Consider the following 22,091-nt stretch of genomic DNA (forward strand, 5'->3'; position numbering starts at 1 on the left):
TGTTGTATGTTTTTATTTTATGACCAATTTACTATACTATATTGAAACTAGAAAAATTGGCGTTCCTGCTGCCTGTCATCACCAGAACCAATAAGTAGAGACAAGGGTTCAATCGATCTTGCTCTCTTGCAGTCCTCCTTGGGCACAGAGGTTGAATTGCTTGCAGGTTCCTGGAGTCAGGGTAGGGCTGGGCATGCATTCCAGTTCCTGGAACAACAGCTTTCCACAAGAAGTAATCACTAAGCCTATTAACCATAACTAAAACTAAAAATTTTAAACTCTTTTGAGTTCTCCCATCATTATTAGTTTTTCTTTCTGGCTAGTGAAGACATCCACGGGGGGCCTACCCTGGGCCACAGACCATTTTGAAAACCATTTATTAGATCTGTAATTTCTCTTCAAACGGAAGATTCTGATTTGGGTATTTCTTATGAAATCTTTTTCAGTCATTTCATAGTATTTGTAGTTTCCGCATCGCACCTCCCTTTTAGGCACAGAAGTTCCTACTTTTAAGAGCTGTACTGAGTGGCAAACTCACCAATTTCATCTTTAGTGTGAGTGTAAGAACGAGACAGAGACAGAAATACACTGTTTACATTATTCACCTCATTCTTCCAAATGGACATTTATTCCAAAATTGAAAGTGACAGGTATTATGTAAACTTTAATCTTTCTTGTCTATCAGTAGTGGGGATTCTGGAGATCCTTGGATAACACTGCTGCTGCATAAGAATTAGCTGGAGGAGCTTTAAAAAATACTGGTACCTTGACCACAACCTAGACAACCAGTGTCAGTTTCCTGGGGTGTGGCCTAGCACTGGGGTGAGTCTAATATTTAACCAGGATTAAGAACCACTAACCTAGGGCTATGCTGGCTGCTGGAGGCAGTGAGTAGGATGGTGACCTCCTTAATGAGGTCTTGAAAAACAAAGATGTTTTTATAATCCAGTTGCTGTCTTAAAGAAAGTTCAGGAGTCATGTGGAATGTATTAGCATGGGTCATATAGCTCAAGGGTAACTTTCAGTTCTTGACCTGAGCTTCAACCCCTGAGTACAGCTTCTATTAGTCTACACATAGCTAACTCCTAGCTATGCAATATACAAATAACTTGTCTCCATGTCTCAGCTTTTTCTTGTTGGTGTTCTTTCCTCCCACTTACAGTAACTTGTTTTTGAGGACTTATGCCCTAGCACCCAGTGTCTTCCTCTGTAGCAAATCTCCCCTGTCAAAAACAGAACAGATCACCCTGGCCTGGTCGCTTAGTTGGTTAGAACATTGTCCTGATGCGCCAAGGTTGTGGGTTCAATCCATGGTCAGGGCACATATAAGAATCAATCATTGAATGGATAAATAAAGGGAACAACAAATCTGTGTTTCTCTCTCAAATAAATAAATAATTTAATAAAGAACAAATCTTATAACAGCCATTTATACAGGGTGTGGCAAAAGTAGGGTTTACAGTTCGTATGGAAAATAGTACAATAATTAATAAGTAGTAATACTAGAATAAACTCTGTGTTGCATGTTCTCACCACTGTAAATCTACTTTCTCCATACCCTGTATTTACTGTAAGTACTTTGCAGGCATCTTACCCACACAGTAAACATTTTTAGTTTTTTATCTCTAATAGAGTGCTATTCTACTTTCATGAAATTTGGGGGTGTTAGGAAGAAAGTAGGTAGAAATTTTGAAGGATGGGGTATCCTAACATCATCATCAGTAATGGAAACTTAATTTAGACTTTGTATGTGAAGGGAGGAAGAGGAGATGTGAGAACTCATTGCCCCGGAGGGAAAAAGGCCTGGTAGCTAGGTTGAGTGATGTGTGGGGAGCTGGGTGCTTGTTTATAGGGTGCCTGGAGTTGGGGAGGGGAACAGGTAGGATAACCACATGGTCCTCATCACCTGTCCTTTAGCATAAGTGTGATAGAACAGCTCTAGTCTATTACCTGCCTCCATGTCCTACCCTCTCTCAACTTAAGCTGTAAAACACATTTTTTTTTTTTTGGTTTTTCAATTACAGTTGTCCCCTTTTCCCCTAATTTCTCTCTCCCACCCAACCCACCCCCTCTCCCGCAATCATATCCCTCTGTAAAACACATTTTGATGTATCATATTATTTCTACCTTCTGATGTCAATTTTGTTATTGGAGTGCAGCGTTTTCCTAAATCTGGTATTAGCCTTAACCAGGTTTATGATCTTGTTATATAAAAGGAAAACTTCACTTATTTTTAAAAATCAGTGACTCTTGGCTTAGGAGTAGATTACAAGTAAAATAAAGCCCTGGGTGCACCATGCTTTAAAAAATTTAGTTCCTTTCTCTTATAAATAGGACTATAATCACGGAATCTTCTGGACGTATAACTCCTTTCTAACATTTTGAGACACAGCATTGTTGGGAAATGAACATTGGCTTTTGAGCTAACCAAATCCAGGTCTAAGTTCCAGCTCCATACTTGGTGGGTTGTGTTGCCTTAGGCAAGGTACTTAGTTTGTCTAAGCTTCAGATTCCTGAGCTATAAAAGCAGAAGGAGATACCGTCAAGATCTGTCATGAGGATTAACCGAGAGAACTCTAAAGCTCTGATCTTAAGGCTTATGAGGTGGACACACTTAGGTCATGATTTATAAAAGATTATTAACTTGAAAACATACAAGACAGCATGTGCACCATCTACAGTTTACAGATTATTTGTAAACAGTTGATATATAGACTAATAATAAAATAGGCATATATTTTTAGATGTATGAATAAAACACTTTATTATAAGTAAAAAAATTCTTAGTTTTAAAATTCATGTACTAACTTGAATATAACACCAAGCAACAAAAGAAAAAATAGACAGATTGGACTTCATCAAAATTAAGAACTGTTGTGCATCAAAGGACACTATCAAAGAATTGAAAAAGCAGTCCACAGAATGGGAGAAAATATTTGCATGGTATAAATCTGATAAGAGATTAATATCCAGAATATGTAATAACTCCTGTAACTCAAGAACAAAAAAACAAGTCAATTCAAAAATGGGCAAAGGACTTGATAGGCATTTCTCCAAATGGTCAACAAGCACATGAAAACATGCTCAACATCATTAATCATTAAAGAAATGCAAATCAAAACCAGTGAGATACCACTTCATCCCCATTAGGATGGCTATTATTTTAAAAAGTAGAAAATAACTGTTGGTGAGGATTTGGAGAGTTTGGAACACTTGTGCATTGCTGTTGGAAATGTAAAACGGTAGAGAGCTGCTGTGGAAAATAGTATGGTGGTTCCTCAAAAAAATTAAACATAATAATCATGTGATCCAGCAATTTCACTTCTGGGTATAGATACAAAATAATTGAAAGCAGGGACTTTTGCAGATATTTTTACATCAGTGTTCATAGAAGCATTTTTCATAAGAGCCAAGGGGTGGAAACGAACCCAACTGTCCCTCAACAGATAAAAAGACAAAATATGGCTTATGTATATCTTACCCTCATGTTTATTATAGCATTATTTATAATAGCCAAGGCAGGGATACAACCTGAGTGTCCACAGACAGATAAATAAACAAAATGTGGCATATACGTACAATAGAATATTATTCAGCCTTAAAAATAAATGAAAATCTGACACATGCGGTAACACAGATGAACCTATAAGACATTATGCTAAGTGAAGCAAGTCAGACACAAAAGAAAAAAATATTGTACGACTCAGTTGATATGAGGTACCTAGGGCAGTCAAATTCATAGAGACAGCAAGTAGAATGGTGGTTGCCAGAGCTGGGGTTGGGGTCAGGGGAGAGAAAGAGAGTTATTGTTTAATACAGAATTTTGGGGAAGATGAAAAAGCTTTGGAGAGGGATGGTGGTGACAGTTGTACAACAGTGTGAATGTAGTTAATGCTATTGAACTGTACACTTAAAAATGATGAAAATGGTAAATTTTATGTCATATGTATTTTACCACAATAAAACATTTTAAAATGTATTTAATAAGGGAATTCTAGGACAATGGAATCCACAGGCATCTTTTTCTAACATACATATATAACTACATTTATTTTAAATATTAAATAGTTTTAAATTACAAGCACTTAATTGAATCACACTATGCATCAATATGTAGTAAAAACCTTACAATATAAAGATGTACACAGTTTACACTGGAAGTTTATTAATTGTTATATTGCTGTTTGTCCCCTTATGACTGTGTTACAGCACAACAGATAAACCTCACAGGAATGACTGCCCCTTAGGTCCTCATCAACAGATGCAATCGAACCGTGAATAGGCACCTAGATTCATTATTAAGACCTAATAAGTTCTATGTGAATTTGAACAGAAACATGTTCAAACCATTCAAATAACAGATTGTTGGTAATTCAATACTGTCAACACAACCTTAAGAATTTATTTATATAAAGAGAATTTTCTTTTTTTAGTAGTCAAAACTTGAGCCAATTCCATCACAACTTAGGAATATTGATTTTCAGGTTTAGATCTGAAGTAACTCTGTACAGCCATTCTTATGTTAAGGCTACTTCTCATAAGGCTAATTAGTATCATGAAGCCCCTGTAACTGAAGCCCAGCACTTCTGAAGTTTTCAGATGACCAACTTTGAGTAAAACCAGGAACCTCCCTCACACCTGGGCCCGCAGGACATACATGCAGCAAGTCATTAACTCTACATATACCCTGTGGAAAATATTACTAAAAGGGAGAGGTTTTTTTTGTTTTTGTTTTTTTTCCTAATGAGGGGAGCAGAGGAGGAAGGGTAAACAGGTCGACTTTTCGGTTTTATTTTGTCTCCATGGATGCAAACGGGAAACAGAGACAGTGAATTTGTCTTAAAATCGTGCCCATCAGAGATAACCAATGTTTAGAATCTGGGGTATAGTGGTTTCTGATTGGTTTTAAGCAGTTAGTACTATTCCAAGTTTTTTATTTGTTTGTTTATTTTATTTTTAGAGAGAGGGGAAAGGAGAAAGAGAGGGAGAGAAACATCACTGTGTGGTTGCCTCTCACTCGCGCCCCCAACTGGGGACCAGACATGCAACCCAGTCATGTGCCCTGACTGGGAATCAAAACAGCAACACTTGGCTCTCAGGCCGACGCTCAATCCACTGAGCCACAGCAGCAAGGAGAAGGGAGAGGTTTTGAAAGACATTTTATGGCGGCAAGACATACAAAGACTTCACTTAGATAAACCTGTTTTTATAGAAGCAATCACCTCAGGCATCTTTTAACCCTAACCCTATCCAAACTGCTGCTCTGGAACAGAGTGAGCAAACATATTGAACCCGCAGAGGATATTTAGGCATCCTACCAAGCTCTCCAGGTAGAGAACAGGTAGGTGCAGCCTCCATCTCAGTGGCCAAAGGAACCAGCCTCAGGAGGATTGCCTATCTTGACCTATGACTCATTTTGGAGGAGGAGGGGGCTTGGCCAACCCTGTGAGCCTGGAGAAAGGGACTGCAGCTGCTTGCTTCTGCTTGCACACAAGGAAGTCAGTCTGCCAACAGCAGCCTTTCAATTTCAGTTCACTGGAAAACGGCTTGTTTACCTAAAGTTAGCTTATAGTAGGTTCTGCATTTTGAAGAACCCAGACTTATCCTCCCCACCCACAACGTTCTCAAGGTTAAACATTTAAATTTAAAAATTACTAAAATTAAATATGTAAGAGCATGTTTGTGTATTGGACATAGGAGACTAATTAATAAGCAAGTTAGGAAGCTGAGAAGTCAAGAAGGAAAAGAGATATCTGACTACGTAAAATTTGGATGTAAAGAGAAGAGTCAAACAATAGATTTTCAAAAACAATTTGCTGTTCATGGCCAACGAAGGAGTAATGTCACTTTTACCCAGAGAGCTGCTGTTCCTTAATTTAAAAAAATCAAACAACCCAATAAAAAAGTGAATAACTTGCAAAAGATAAATTATACATGACTGATAAACAAAGAAAAACATGGCCAGCTTTGTAAGTGGTCTGGAAAATATAAACTATGATATCTATGAGAGACCATGTTTTCCTCATTACATTGAGTCAGTGCTAATGAGGATGTGGGGAAATAGGCGTGTCAAACAGTACTGTTGGCAACATTAATTTCTATTATGTAATTGTGATAGTAAGCTGGCAATATTTATTAAAATTTAAAATGTACACGCCCTTTTGCCCATCATTCTTACGTTTGGGTACCTACACCATTGGAACAAAACCGCAGTAAATAAATCTGTAGGTCGGCGGCGGCGGCAGCCGTCCGTCTCGAGAGACGATGGTGTAGCTTCTTAAGAGTCTATCTGCACCGCCGAGAATGGCTGTGCAGTCCGACTCGGGAGTGACACGGTATCTGTCTCCTCCCGTGTTGAATCGACATCTGGAGTGTCCTCTCCAGTGAAGCTGAAGCTACAGAGCCTGGGCAAATCTGTAGGTATAGGCCTGTTATTACAGTGTGAAGTAAAGTATAGTGGTAACAAAAACTGAATATTTGAATGTATATTAATAGGAGAATTGCTCAATAAATTATGGCACATGTATACAGAGGCTAGTAATGCAGATAGTGGAAAGAATCTTAGACTTCCACGTATGGACCTGGAGGGAAAGATTTGTTGGTAATTTTTTAAAGTTGCAGAGTATTAAATATATTCAGTGTGCTTCCATTTTGGATATTTAGAAAAAGGCAGAATACCACTCTGTGATCCATGTTTATATGAGAGAATGGTGTAGAAGGGCACATGCCAGGCTGTGTGTGTTAACATTGGCTTCTCACAAATTGAACTTCAGGGGAGAGATCATTATGCTTTTTATTTTATATACTGCTTTGACTTCTCATAACAAAAAGTAATTACAAATTTACTTTGTAATTTAAAAAATCTAATAAAATTAATAAGGGGAAATTAACTTGGATTTAAATTTTATTTAATATGTACAACTTTATCTTATTTCTAAGAATTGACATGAAGATGTGACTTTTGTGAGTAGGGGAGGGGTTATAGTATAAGTTCTGCTAACAGCAGAGTTCTTTAATTTATACCTAATTTTATAGTAGCATCACGTGGATACTACTGAACTTTTTATGTCAGGGGAGTTTTGTAGGAGCTGTAGCTTCAGAGCTACAGTAAACACTTAGAGCTAATATAGGGAATAAAATGTAACATTTCTGTGTAAACTACATGAATAATTAATGAGTATCTTAAGACATTAAAATGGAGAGAGATTGTATTTCAAGAACCTAAATGTCTAATGTCAGTTAAAAATATACCTAAGATTCTGTTACTTTGGGTTTTGTCCTAGTGAATCTTTAATTCAACCATTCACATTAGAATTCATTAATAGTTCCTTTTCATGATGCAAGGTAAGTGGTTGTTTCTAATTACAAATTCTAAGTAAAATCTTATTTCCTCCACAGGAGACTATTTGGTAGCAATTGAAGAGAAAAACAAAGCCATATTTCTACGTGCTTATGTGAACTGGAGAAGTAAAAGAACTGAAAACTCTCGAGTGTGTATTCGAATGGTTGGACATAATGTGGAGGCACCCTTCCAAGAAACCTTCAGGGACCAGATGTCTATTGTTGAAATTCCACTTTCTGAGGCCCCCTTATGCATTTCCTGTTGTCCCGTGAAAGGAGACCTTCTTGTTGGCTGCACAGATAAGTTAGTCTTATTTAGTTTGAAGTACCAGGTGATTAATGAAGAACTCTCAATATTGGATTTTGAACGTTCTTTAATTATACACGTACATAATATCACTCCTGTTGAAATTTCTTTCTGTGTTGGATATGTGGCTGTCATGTCAGACTTAGAAGTCTTAATCCTAAAACTGGAGTCAAACCCTAAAAATGGAGAGAGTGTTCACTACCATCCACATAATACCAACCATCCAGTGAGACAGGCAGAAGGTAAATGATGACTTTGCTTTCTTGTTTTAGGTATAGAGAAAACCCTCACTTCTGGCAATCTCTGAAGCACTCTAGATGTATATTGCGAAGTTGCATTATGTATAGACTTCATTATTTCAGAAACATGGGATTTGGGTTTGTGATCTGGCTGTCTATGTCTTATCCTGTACAGAAGTCCCTCTCTGTATTGCAGTTCACTTATTGTGGCCTCACTGTATTATGGGATTTTAAAAAACATTATATTTAATTGTTTATCACGGATTTTTTGCTATATCACGGGATTTTGTGGTACTGTATACATATGTTGTTAAAGTTACATAGGTTTAAGAGTGTAGAATAAATGTAAGGTTTCTACTTTGTGGGGGGGGGTCTAGAACGTAATACCTGTGATAAGTGAGGGAGTACTGTACTATGCAAATGTATTTTAGTAATATTTGTCAATAGAAATATTGGTATAGCTGCTTGATGAAGATGTTCTAGTCACAGTCCTCATATTTACTTTTTGAATGACCTTGGGTTCATGATACTGTCTTTAAATTTCAATTTCCTCGTGTAAAAAATTAGGATAATAATGAATGTTGTTGTACTTGATCGGTTGTTGTGAGGAATAAATGAGCAAGTACTAAGACTTTAAAACCATAGTGCCTTGTTACTACACGAGATGTGTGTGTGTGTGTGTGTGTGTGTATAAATAAGAAAAACTACTCTGTGTCTATTTAATTGGTGGGGGATGTTGTGAAATTAATTTTCATTCAATTAGTATTTGGAGTTATTAAATTATTTTCTTAACTATTATTTTTTAAGGCATCAGTAATGAAACTTTGCAGCTTGAGTCAGATGATTTTGTTATTTGCCAAAAGCCCATGGAACTTTTTGGTGAAAAAAGTGAAGAGTCTGGAGTATCTGTAACATTGGAGTCAACAGGATTAGATGATGAAAAAATGAAATATTTCCATGTTCAGTATCTGCTTTATAGGTATTAAAAGCTTTTTATTCACTGACATTTAATATATATTTACCTGGTTCAAGTATATGGAAATTAGATCTCTCCCTCTCTGTCTTTTTAAATGCACAGACGTTTTGCTCCTGACATTTCATCTTATCCCTTGTCTGATGACATTAAGTTGCATTCTCTTCAGCTGCTACCCATTTACCACACAGGTAAGTATGAACTCAGTGATACAGTACAGTGAACCCTGGCTGGGAGGCTTGACTGCCATGGGTAATAGGTTAGGTTCTTCTACTGAGTCTTCCCGTAGCCTTGGACAAGTTCCTTAGCAAATCCCTGTGAGCACTAGAAGGGGAAGTTGTGTCTGCTAGGAGAAGCCATGGAGAGGACATACCAGACGAAGCCGTTTCTCTTTTTGAAAAACTGTCACTTGACCCAAAAAGGGAAATCAGAGCCCTGCTATAGCTGAGTTTTGTCTGGGTTCCAGCTGGATATTTGGCAAACTTATTGTGATGGCCTTGTGAGCAAGATAGGAAATGGTAGACTGAAGGGAAATTTATTTAGAGCAGTGTTTTTTTTTTAGCCTTGTTGCACATTGAATTTACCTGGATGCTTTTAAAAGTAGTGATGTTCAGGCTCTGCATGCTAGAACTTCTGACTTAATTGGTCAGTTATGGCTTGGGCATAAGTATTTTGAAAAGCTTCCCCCACAAATCTAATGGGCAGCCAAAATTGAGAATCAGCATTGGGTACTGTACTTAGTCCTGGCCTGTTTAACATCTTTAAATGTTACCTAGAGAAGGATATAAATATTTTTATTAAGTGCATTTATAACCTTCATTTACTTTTTTACTTATTTCAGTAAACATTCATTGAGTACCTATTCTGTTTTGTATGGTGCTGAATACTCAGGAACCAAAAGCAAAAGTAGTCAAAGTACTTGTAGTCATGGAGCTTACAGTCTCATGGGAAAGGTAGATGACTATTAATTGAGTATTCACAAAAAGGAGGATACAGTTACGCAGTGAAATGAGTGCTCTGTGGTGACAAAACCTGCCTTGAAACCCCATAACAAAAGATCTCGACCTGGTAGTCAGGGAAGGCTCCTTGAGAAAGAAGATCTGAAGAGTGAAATGGCACTGGTTTGGGGGTGGGCATGTGGTGGAGGATGAATCTTGTTTGAGAAATGGAGAGAAGCAAGACTGGGAGAGTTGAGCAAGGGAGAGAGGTTTATGAGACAAGGTTGGACACCAGATAGGGCCCATCGCCATGTTAGCGGGTAAGCTTTATCCAGTGGCTTCCCATAGCACTTGGGATAAAATCCCAAATTGTTTTCATGGCCTACATGACCCTGATTCTGGGCTTATCTTGTTCCACTCACCCTGCTTACTGTTCTCCATCCATGTGGCCTTGCTTCTTCCTCAGATATGCCAAGTGCACTCTTTTAAAAAAAAATTTTTATTGACAGATTTTAGAGAGAGAGAAGAAAACATGGACTCGTTGTTCCATTTATTTATGCATTCATTGGTTGATTCTTATATATGCCCTGACTGGGAATCGAACTCATAACCTTGGTGTATTGGTTGTGGGCTCGATCTAACTAACTGAGCTAACCTGGCCAGGGCCCAGTGTACTCTTGTGTAAGACATGTTACTTACTCTTCAAGTGCTGAGAATGTATTTCCTCAGACCTTGGGTGACTGGTGTCTTTGAGTCATTCAACTCATAGCTGAAACATCACCTCACTACAGAGGACTTCCCTGACATCTGAATTTAAAATATTCTCTCTTCCCATACTACACAGTTTGTTTATTATCCACTCCAGTCTCCATTACTAGAATGAATGCAGTTACCTTGCACTGTTGTATCCCCAGAACCAAGAACAGTGGCACTTAGTAGGTGTCTGATAAATGTGTACTTAATAGGCAAATGAAAGGGTAGTACATGTTTGAGCTGGACCCTAAGGGATGAATAGAACTTTGAGAAGATAGAGATTTTAGTGACATATAACATAAGAGGAACCAACATGTACAACGTATAAAAGCATCATGTGTTTAGAGATTAGCGAGCAATTCCGTCTGATTAGAGCACAGATATGTGTAGGAAAGAAGAGGGAGAAAAAAACTGTACAGGTTGCTCTGGGCCAAATATGGAGGATTTAGAATTGACCTTTCTTCTGTTATTAATGGGTGTCCTTGAAGAGTATCAATCAGAGCTATACTTTAAAAAAAAACTTTTTTGATTATTAAAAATTTCAAGCACATAGGTGTAGAGAAAATAGTACAATGAACTACATCCCGTTGCCCATCACACAGCTTCAAGTGTTGCTCGTGACCATTCTCTGCCCCATGCCATATTATTTTGATGCCAATTCCAGAGTTTATACCATTTGATCCATAAATATTTTAGCATGTGTTTCTAGAGAAAAGGACTGTTTTATTTAAACAAACCCAAAATATAATTTCACATTTTTAAAAAATTCATCAATATCATCAAATATCCAATCGGTGTTCAGATTTCCCTAATTCTCTAAAAAAATTTTTTGCCATGACCGGTATATCTCAGTTGGCTGGGTATCATCCTGCAAAGCGCATGGTTGCAGGTTTGATTCCCAGTCAGGGCACATGCTTGGGTTCAGGGTTTGGTCCCTGGTTGGGGCTCATGCAGGAGGGAGCTGATCGATGTTTCTCACATAGATGTTTCTCTCCCTCTCTTTCTTCCTCCCTTGTCCTCTCTCCAAAATAAATAAAATAAAATAAATAAATACAATCTTTTAAAACATAAATAAAAATCCTTTCTTTAATTCATTTGCTTGGATCAGCTTCCAAATAAGGTTCATACATTGCAATTGGTTACTGTGTCTTTAAAGTCTCTTATGTAGGCTCTTCCTCTCTCTTTCTATTTTCTTTGCAATTTGTTTAGCAAGAAACTGGACTAACAGCTGTAGAATTTCCCACAATCTGACTTTTGCTAATTGACTCCCCACAGTGTCATTTAACATATTCCTATGTCCTCTGTATTTTCTCTGTGATTTGGCAGTTCTATCTAAAGCTACACTTCTCAGTATGGTAGTCATTAGTCACATGTTACTTTTGAGCACTTGAAATGTGACTGGTCTAAATTGAAATACACTGTAAGCATGAAATTCACACTATATCTTGAAGACTTAGTACCAAAAAAATATACATATATATAAAATCTCATTAATTTTTTGTTGATTGCTTGTTGAAATGTAAATAAATATATTTATTATGTTAGTTAATGCAACATTAAAATTTTGCTTGTTTTTACTTCTGTAAATGTGATTACTAGAAAACTTTAAATTACATGTGTGACTCACATTACATTTCTGTTGTTAGTGCTAGTCTAGACTTGGTCTTGATCAGCTTATTTTTATTACTATTATTATTAGGTAACATGAGTAGTGTTGAGTTCTGTTGAAAGGTACATAGTATCTGGTTGACTCTTTTTGTAATGTTAATAGCCATGAATGATTATTTCCTAGATCTGTTCATTTATTAGGGGTTACAACATGGTGATATTCTAATTATAACACTTCCTTTTAATTTCTTACTGGCATTCTTCTGTAAAGTGCAACTTCCCCTAAACAACTCTTTGGTTATCTATTGTTAGACTTTTTTGCCTAGAAAAGTCAAGATTTTGCTTCCCTTTATTTACAGGTTTTATGTTTTTCTTTTTCATACAGGTTCTCCTACATCTGAGAGAAAAAATTTGTCTCAGGAAAAAGAGTTGCTGAGTCTCTTTTGTTTTTTCTCATTACCTCATGTGGGCTATCTCTACCTGGTGGTCAAATCGGTTGAGTTAATGTCAATTTACCAATATCCCGAGAAGTCTCAGCAGGCAGTGCTCACCCCACAATTTTTGCATGTCATCACAAGGTATGTTACAGTGTCACTCGCTGGCCTTTGCGTCATTAATTTCTGTAAATTCTTGAGGTGTTTTCCAAATGTTTAAGTGAGAATTGTGTGAACCATTATATGGCACTGTAAATTAATGTACACATCTGTCTTTTGATAGCCCATTCCTGCCTTTTTAATGTTAACGATTTAAATTCTGGTTTTGCCTTTGTTTTATTTTCGTAGATTGGATGAGAACTCTTTGTAAGAATGAATGAGGTTCTTCATGAGAAGATTTTCATTGGGAATTCTAATAAAAATCAGTGGGGCCAGTCAGGTCATCTCTAGATTTCTTTTTGTAATTTTTCCTCACTGCTATTATATCCTTTCAGTATGAGTTGAATTATTTCATAATGGTCTAGAACTGTGAAGGGGCCAGAAAGACCATCTGATTGTACCTTCTCATTGGTGCAGATGGGGAAATAGTCCAGAGGTTGAGATTCATCAAGGTCATGTTGCTAATTGGTGGCAGATGTCTTCTGAGTTGCCTTAGCCTGGTATGCTGGCATGTAAACTGGGGTCCTGAGTAGGATTTTGACCTTATTTCCTTTTATCTCAGCAGTAAGTGATGCTTTTGGTTCTATTTCGGTTTTTGTTTATTTGTTTGTTTTTAAATATTTATTTCTAGAGAGAGGGGAGGGAAGGGAGAGAGAAGCATCAATTGATTGTCTCTCAAATACCCCCAGCTGGGGGCCTGGCCTGCAGCCCAGGCATGTGCCCTGACTGGAAATCAAACTGGTGACCTTTTGGTTCACAGCCGGGGCTCAATCCACTGAACCACACCAGCCAGGATTGTTAGTTTGTTTTTTGAGCTTAAGTTATGTGCTAGGCACTCACATTGGGCCTTCTGGCCAAGCAAACGTGAATAAGGTACACCATCTGCCTCCTAAAGCAACAACACAAAAGGGGACCGGAAACATACACAGGGCACAAACACTAGGAGATTTGTGAAAAATATCTTAAGACTTCATGAAAGTGGTGTAGGCACCGGGAGGAGAGATATTACTTCTGGCTGAGTCATGTTTTTTGTCTTCAAAGTGAGTCCTGGAAGCTATTTAGAATTTGACAGATGGGGATTGGAAGAGGGGCATTATGGACAGAAGACTATAACCAAGTCTATGTCATACAGTTTTACAGGAGCAACGAATAATTAATTGTATTCTTAATTAAATTATTTTTAAAATGGACAGGGATATTTTAAAACTGAGTGGTATTATCAGAATCTCTAGCACGTGCTAGACTATATTTCAAATAGTACAGGACCCACCTGTGGATTTGATGCCCATTCCTAGGGTGGGTACTCCCTCCTCTCCTCCTATTCCCTGGTGCAAGGAGAAATGCTATTATATGTTTCTTAGGTGAATATTGTGGAGGTACTTAGTTTCCTCAATTTCCAAAGTGTTGTGTAGTGATGTTCCTAAGGTATGAAGAAACTGAAATCTAGCTCAGGTTTTCACCAAAGAGAGTGATGTGATCAGAGCATTGCTTTAGAAAAATTAATGGTGGACATTATGGAGGATAGATTGAACATAGACAAATAAGCTGTTGCAGTGATTCAGGTAAGGATAATGAAGGGCTGTATTTGGGTAGGGCCGTAGCGGTGAGAGGAGAAAGAAGAATGGGTAGGAGAGGCTTCAGCCAGAGAATTAGAAGACTTGATGTTGGATGGGATAACAGGAATGGAGGAGGCATGAAAAACCCCATGAGTTTTGAACCTGCATTTATGAAAAAATGGAGGCTGGTGTATTGTGGGGCAAAAGAGAAATTTGGTTTAATACATTTGAGCTTGAGGTCCTTAGGGAATAATAAGAGGAAATGTTAAGTAGGCTTTTGGACACATAGGACTAAAAATTAGGGAGAGAGGAAAACTTAGATGTTTTATTATGATTTAAAAAATAAAGAGCTGATTATTAAAGCAGTGAGCATGGCTCCAAGAGTGTGTAGCAGAGAAAAGTAGTTGAACTAAAACCCTGGTGAAGGTCATATTTAGGAAGCAAGAGGAGGAAGATAAGGATCTTCAAGGATACAGAAGAACCTAGGGAACTATAGCATCTTAGAAACCAAGGAAAAAATAGAGGGAGAAAGAAGGAATAAAATATTAATTTCTGTCCCAAAACACTGATGCCAAAGGCTCTCCATCTTTTCTCCACATTATTGCACAGCTGTACAGGACACTGAGATTTAGTGAGTGGACCCTCTAAACTTATGCCCTCTCCCCCTTAAGTATAAGTCCTGTGTTCTTGCAGACCAGTATGTTTATATACCCTAAAAAGAAAACAACACGTTTCTTTAAGAATCTAAGAACGCTATAAAATTATGTAAAATGTCACCCTTATAGAAATACATAAATGGGGAAAACCTCCTACCCCAAATCCTACTCCTCAGAGTCAACCACATCAACAGTTGGTGAATATTCATTCAACTTTCTTAAAAAAACAATAAATGTACTACTATGATCTGTTTTTTACAAAAGTAGATCGTATATCCACTGTTCAGCAAGTTATGCTTCACTTAGCATATTCTGGACATACTTCAAGGCCAACATATTTCAGTTCACCTTATTCTGTCATATTGCTCCTTTGTATCTCAACAATAGCCAACAGGTGCATTACTGGAAGTGGAGGTGTGTCAGAGGAGCCAACTTTTTATCTGTAGATACGGTCTTTGTGGTCATAGCTACTTTCACCTGTCATTCTGGCCCCTCTACAGGTACTATTTTGCTCCTCATTATCTCCAAGTCTCTTCCAGTCATTTTAATTCCCAAGAATGCTTTCTACTCCATATTTCTAAGTATTGGTGCTGTTATGCCTTTAGAGGTCATGTCCTAGAACTTTGTGGAAATGGACAGAGATGGCATGGGCTAAGGCTGAAGTGGAAGCCCCAGCAAACAGATGCAGAAAACTCTGACTGATGACTCTTAGTTATATTGTGCAGTCTCCCAACTGGGCAAATGTCAGAATACCTTTCATGTTAAAGAGTATTTTTTCTACTTTAAGATTATTGTTAGATTTGCTTTAGTCTTTTGCTTTTTTATTTTAACAGAGTTCATTTTTACTTCTCCCACTTTTTAATTTGTTTTTAAAAATCATTCCTGTGAATTCACTATAAAATGGGTTTTGTTCCACTTTCTAAGTTAACTTTTTAATGTTAATATTGTAGTATTGACTTATCCACCAGTCAACAAGCATCTATTGTGCACTTACTGTTTTACTGCACTGAAGGAAACAGCCTGAGGTACTGGAAAGAGAAAGAGGGGTGTGAGGAGTGAGGAGTCCTGGGACCTAATTTGTCTCTATTCTCCAGAGAGGCCATGGGCCAGTCATGAACCTTTCATGCCCTAATCTTTAAAACAAGCTGCTGGAGTAGCTAACTCTGAAGATTCTGTCAGACAGGCTCTGATTTTCTGTTCTACCATTGGATTTGTGTTTGCATCACATATTGTCCAGTATAATCCAAGCTCAGTTTCATCCTGAGATAACTGGGATAGAGATGATAGTCAAGAATTTGTGTTCTAATCTTGACTCTAATAGTGAACGCTTTGTACCTTGGGCTGATTCTGAGGCATAATCTGTCTAGCAAATGAGGATACTGACCCAGATCCTTAGTTCTGGAGTGTACAACAAAACCACACATAGTCTAGATTCAGCCCTTAGAGATATGATTCAATAGGGGTAAGGTGGGGACCAGTTATGTTTTAAAAAATACTCTATAGGGTCCTGAGGTACCCTCCTTGATAAGAAGCAGTCTTAGTTCGTCAGCCCTTGACAAATACTTGAGTCTTCTCCCACCTTGGCCATTGCTTTGTTTGCCTGTAAAATACTCCCAGCTATGGACACGTTCGTTTTGGGCCTCCGCTTTGCTCAGTGGCCTCTCTTCTCGTCTTTAGTAACAACCTGCAGTGTTTCACAGTGCGGTGCAGTGCGGCAGCAGCGCGTGAGGACGACCCATACGTGGACTCCACCCTGAAGGTTAGAACTGACTTATGATGACAGTGAAACCTTAAGATCAAAAAGGAATATGTGACTGCTTGCTAATTTGCTTTTGAGTCTAAGTGAGGTGAAGAGTAAAGGTCTTAAGATCTTGTTTATTGAATTACAACTTTTGTATGTAAAATAGTAATTAAACATTTTCTGATTCATGGTTTAGATGACAATACTTAAGATTACTCTGAAAACATTTCACTCAGGATTTAGGTATAGTGCGTAGTTTTAAAAGTTTGGAAAAGACTATGTATAGGGTAACTTCAGAGAGAGTACTTCACAACTACAGTATACTACAATTTTATTAATGGGTATATTGGTTGTAATTATATATAGCTATTAACAAAGCAGTTCAGAAATTAGTATATTCAAGAACACAAAATTGAAAAAAAGCCACATAATGGAATAAAGTGCATTAAAATAACTTCTTTATATTCTTATTAGATATGCTTATTAATTCTTTTATTATTTTATAAGCTTTCAACAACCTTTTGTATTCTTGTAAAGTAAATCTGAGTTAATGGATATGTTAGATCAATAGACTCATTTTTAGTATGCTTGGTTTCTGAAAAGCTACTGACCACAAAATAAACGTAGTTCATAATGAAATCCTACATTTTTCTGATCTTGAGTTTTTATTCTCAAAATATTTGATCATTTTTAATGATCTGCATCATATGATATTTCACCTCTGACATATACACTACATGAATGGATATTTGTTGTGAAGATACTGGCTGGAGGAAACCACAAAATTATCATGGCCAGTATCTCACAAGTTAGTTTATGTCTATCATAAAAAACGTATCTGGAATGCCTTTTCCTGGAAAAATAAGTGTTTGATAATGATGGTTATGTTAATAAGCCAGCACTATGAGGTATTTAATGTATCTGAGGTACTCAACCATTATCACGGTTGCGCAAATTATGTGACAGTGGTTTACGTGATCTGAGTTCTCAGTAACTCCTTATTTGTTATGGCCTACCTGTAGTTTTCTTGTTGCTGATCAGGCTTACTGCCTACCGCCAGCCTCCTGGGAAACCAGAATCATAGATTTCCCTTGTCTTAAGATGCACAGATAGTCTTTTCAAGAGTTTATTTTTAAAATAAAGGTTATTTCCCTAGCAAAAAAAAATAGAAGCTGACAAATTCTTTGTCCCTTTATTCTCCCCACACCATGCTTAAAAAAAAAAAAAAAACCCTCAGAAAGACATAGACTTACACAGATGGTGATGGTAGGTGAGGGGTGGATTCAGGTAGGATCAATCTACATTTGAAAATAAATTATAATTTCAGGTCTTCTCAGAGTCTCATAAAACTAGAGGGAAGAAACCAGAAAGAGAGGAAAGGAGAAAAGAGGGGAGACGGGGAGCTGGGTGGGGGATGCTGCCTTTGAGACTGTTCTTTTGAACATGGCATAGAGGGAAGGATGCTGATGATCACACTCATGGCTCCCCATCCTTGCGACTCCACCAACCTGGATGCCACCTGAACGAGCATGCAGTCATTTAGCTCACTTGCTGACTCGGGTTTTGGGAGCTGTGTGTCTGAGAAAGATTTCACAGCTTCAGAGTTTGGCCCAAAGAACACATAACTTTTTCTGCCTTTCCTCTGAGATTCCAGATTCTCAGCACTAGTCAGGGCCACCTAACTATTCTTGGGGATGAAAAAATACACAGAGGTGTTTCCCCAAGCACATTGTACGGAGGGAGAAGGAAGATGACCTCTGAATCAAAACAGTATTAATGAAGAAGTCATGGGCCCAGCAGCTTCATTTCGTGAGCTCCTAGAAAGAGTTCTTCTATTCTCTTTCTTACCCATTCTAGTTGCATTAATGCTCCCTTATAGGCACAGGAGCCTGGCTCCTGGTCAGGGGTTTTCTACAGTTTACCTGAGGTGGCACACTCCGTTCTAGGTAATGTTCACACCTAAGAACCTAAGAGTCAGGGGCCATCGTGACATACAAGCATTTCTATCTGGCACACCCATCTACGAAGAAACCATTTTATGTACTCTGCAGTAGAATGTCCTCTTGTAGTATCTCATTTTGCCTAGAAAATCCATTTGGGCATACCCTCAAGCCAGTGCACTATTAGTGGGATTGCCCTGGGTGGCAGCTTGCCAGCCATGGCTGTGCTCCCTGGGCCATGGGACATTTCCACAGCTGTGAGGGGCCTCAGGTGCACCCACCTTCTGAACTCATTCAGAAACAGTAGCTCTTTGGGAGGTACATATGAAATAGTTACATAAGTTTAGATTAAAAAACCTCCTCACGCTAATAATAATTAGGAATTTAAGGGGGGTTTTTGAGGGTCAGGGTGGAGCAGGAGAAACTTTATCAAGTAGATAGATTTTTGAAGATTAAAGTTCTTGTACCTTTATTTCTTGGTTAAATTTGTGATTTTTCCTTTACTAGGCTTGCCCACCTGTCAGTATGGATGTCTGTGCTTTAAGAATACAGCTTTTCATAGGCTTGAAAGCCATCTGTCACTTTAAAAACCACATTGTACTTTTGACCAAGGCAGACCCGGAGGCCATTCCAGAGAGAAGGGAGTCACCCAAGAGGCTTCTGTAAGCATCCCTCTGCCAAAGCTCTGGACTGAATTGTTATTGGTGTATTTTGTGTGCTGCATCATTATTTTTTTTTTAATCAAAATTTTGAATGATCAGGTGGCTTTTCTATGGTGTTCTTTTCCCAGGAAAAGAAAATAATCTCTATAATAGCCTTTATAATTGACCTTGCAATTTTTAGAAGAAAATGAATTATAAAATAGTTTCAATAAAAATTTATATTTTAGATAAGAATTTAAAGGATGTGCTATTCTGTGTAATTGATGGGAAAGACAGGGCCTCTAATGCTAACCCAAACTACAAGATTACTTTCTGGTATTTCAATTTAAAAGATAATAACAATGTGTTTCTTACCTTAAATCACATTTTTGACATATGGATATGTACTGATCTACCTTAAGATAGAACTGAAATTTGATAACACTAATCTTTGGTTCATGCTTCAGTTTTCGGTTTCCACATTGTTTAGAATGCTTCATTTCAGAATAGTTATGCTTCTTTTTGATGTCCTTCCTTCCTTCCTTCCTTCCTTCCTTCCTTCCTTCCTTCCTTCCTTCTTTCCTTCCTTCCTTCCTTTCTTTCTTTTGTGGTAATGTTTTTTCTCTCTCTCTGTTTGTTTTATTATGTTTCTTTTTATTGTATTTTTTCCCCGTTACCATCTATCCCCCTTATAACCTTCTCCCCGCCAACAATCACCACACTGCTGTCCATGTCCATGAGTCCTTTTTCCTGTTTACTCTATCCCTCCACTCCTAACCCCCACCCCCACCCCCAAGCTGTCAGCCTGCTCTCTATTTATGAGTCTCTCTCTCTCTATATATTGCCTCTTGAATTTGTTCATTAGATTCCACATATGAGTGAGATCATATGGTATTGGTCTTTCTCTGACTGGCTTATTTCACTTAGCATAATACTCTCCAAGTCCATCCATGCTGTTGCAAATGGTAAAATTTTCTTCATTTTCACAGCCAAATAGTATTCCATTTGGCATTTTCTCTACTGTGAACTTAGGTAGGGAATGCAATCTAATTTGAACATTTCTTTATAGAAAACTTAATCAGGTAAGAGATGTTTTGGGGGAAGAAACATGTAAGGTATTTCAAGCCAAACACTGGTTTTTGTTTTTATCATAAGTTTTTGCTTTTTTGAATTGCTGTGCCTGTACTTATTGCGCCAAAAGGAATAAACAGGTTGACTTGGTTACGTGATCATTTAGAGAGTGGTCTGACTGGTCTTAAAAGCTTCTAGGGAGAGAAAAAACAAGTTGTAATTTTGCATATGTGACATTTGTAATGTATTAAATATTTTAAATGATTTTTAAAAATTTTATTTGAAAATTCATTTGGTCAAAGGTCTATGTTTTTAAAAGTTTATATACCGCAGAGAATGTATTACATAGTGAAAGCAGAAGACAGGATATTGCTTTAAGCAAACTAGCAGTTTTGTGTGTTTTCTGCATTTTCTCAGCAACCATGGGTGTTTTGAACGTTTCTCTGTTGGAGCTTCTGCTTAGACTTGTGATATAGGGCTTGCTGGACTCAGGAAGCCCACATGCAGAGAGATCCTGGGCACAGTGAGTTTCACAGCCAAGTCTCTTTCCATTTTCAGGTCTCTTGCCTATTCTTTGAGCTTATTCCCTATTAAGAATACTTATGAAATGCGTTTTAAGTGATTAGTTTATCAAGTCATGAGTTGTAGAATATTAAATGTTGTAGGCCCATGTAGCATATAATACTTTATAAAAATCAACTGCATAGGTAATGCTGAAGAAAATACTAAATGAAAATGATTTCCTAGTTGTATTATTTTAGGTATCAAATATTTGCCACTTAAAATAGCCATTTATTAATAATATGTTTTGTCTTACAGTCTTTGTCCTTTGTTTTGCTTTTAGTTCTAGAAAAGGTACCAGTGTTAAGCTGAAAACACCTCCTGTACCTGAGTCTGGGTGGAATCTGTATATTGTGAATACAATCTCACCAGTGCAACTATACAGAGAAATGGTACTTCTTTCAGACTTCTAATTCTTTTATTTATTTATTTGTTTGTTTATTTATTTATTTCTAGAGAGAGGGGAAAGGAGAAAGAGAGGGAGAGAAACATCACTGTGTGGTTGCTTCTCACTAGTGCCCCCAACTGGGGACCTGACGTGCAACCTAGTCATGTGCCCTGACTGGGAATCGAACCAGTGACACTTGGCTCACAGGCCGATGCTCAATCCACTGAGCCACAGCAGCCAGGGCAGGAGACTTCTAATTCTTACTTGTAGAAATATAGAGTGGAATTGATGACCAAAAGTAAATTTTAATTATCTTACATTCAGAATGCCACACCCACCAGCTTAGGAGCTGATGGTGGAGTATATATCTTCCTCCACCTTCTCGTTTGCCCAGCTCCTGACATTTGAGGAGCCGGTAGAAATTCCCTTCACTAAAATAAGGTTCCTGTATTCATACCATTTTCCTACCAGGATTGATTAACCAGTCTAAATGTAAATAGCCTTTGACCTTTACCTTGAACCCTAGCAAAGAGAACCATGAAGTGGAGTTAAAAGAAATCTTAGTCATTTATCCCTGTCTCATTCTTCTTTGAAATAGCAGCAGGTTGTCCCCAGGTGCTGAGGCACCTGTAGCATTGTCCTGTGAGTAAGGTCCCAGAGTGGGCATTCTTTCTCCTTCTCTAAAAATGACAGCTGCCAGCTCATTCCTGGCAATTTTTTAAACTCTATTTTGAAATACGTAATTTCAACCTTACAGAAAAGTTGCAAGAATAAGAATAGTATAC

At 37.7% G+C, this 22,091-nt stretch overlaps 1 protein-coding gene across 5 annotated transcripts in view; it reads left to right on the plus strand.

The window, feature by feature from the left end:
- The window catches only part of HPS3 (HPS3 biogenesis of lysosomal organelles complex 2 subunit 1), a 45,320-nt gene that overhangs the window by 1,421 nt on the left and 21,808 nt on the right, over window positions 1-22,091 (plus strand). For all 5 annotated transcript variants that reach the window (XM_090275721.1, XM_090275725.1, XM_090275728.1 and 2 more), the window contains exons 2-8: window positions 7,399-7,890; window positions 8,695-8,866; window positions 8,966-9,051; window positions 12,545-12,737; window positions 16,642-16,723; window positions 19,153-19,307; window positions 21,202-21,310. In XM_090275721.1, coding sequence (XP_090131847.1) covers window positions 7,399-7,890; window positions 8,695-8,866; window positions 8,966-9,051; window positions 12,545-12,737; window positions 16,642-16,723; window positions 19,153-19,307; window positions 21,202-21,310 — 1,289 coding nt within the window. The remainder of the gene's footprint in view (window positions 1-7,398; window positions 7,891-8,694; window positions 8,867-8,965; window positions 9,052-12,544; window positions 12,738-16,641; window positions 16,724-19,152; window positions 19,308-21,201; window positions 21,311-22,091) is intronic.

The sequence above is a fragment of the Furipterus horrens genome, unplaced genomic scaffold (genome assembly GCF_987537825.1).
Source record: "Furipterus horrens unplaced genomic scaffold, mFurHor1.1.pri manual_scaffold_1, whole genome shotgun sequence".
Lineage (NCBI taxonomy): Eukaryota > Metazoa > Chordata > Mammalia > Chiroptera > Furipteridae > Furipterus > Furipterus horrens.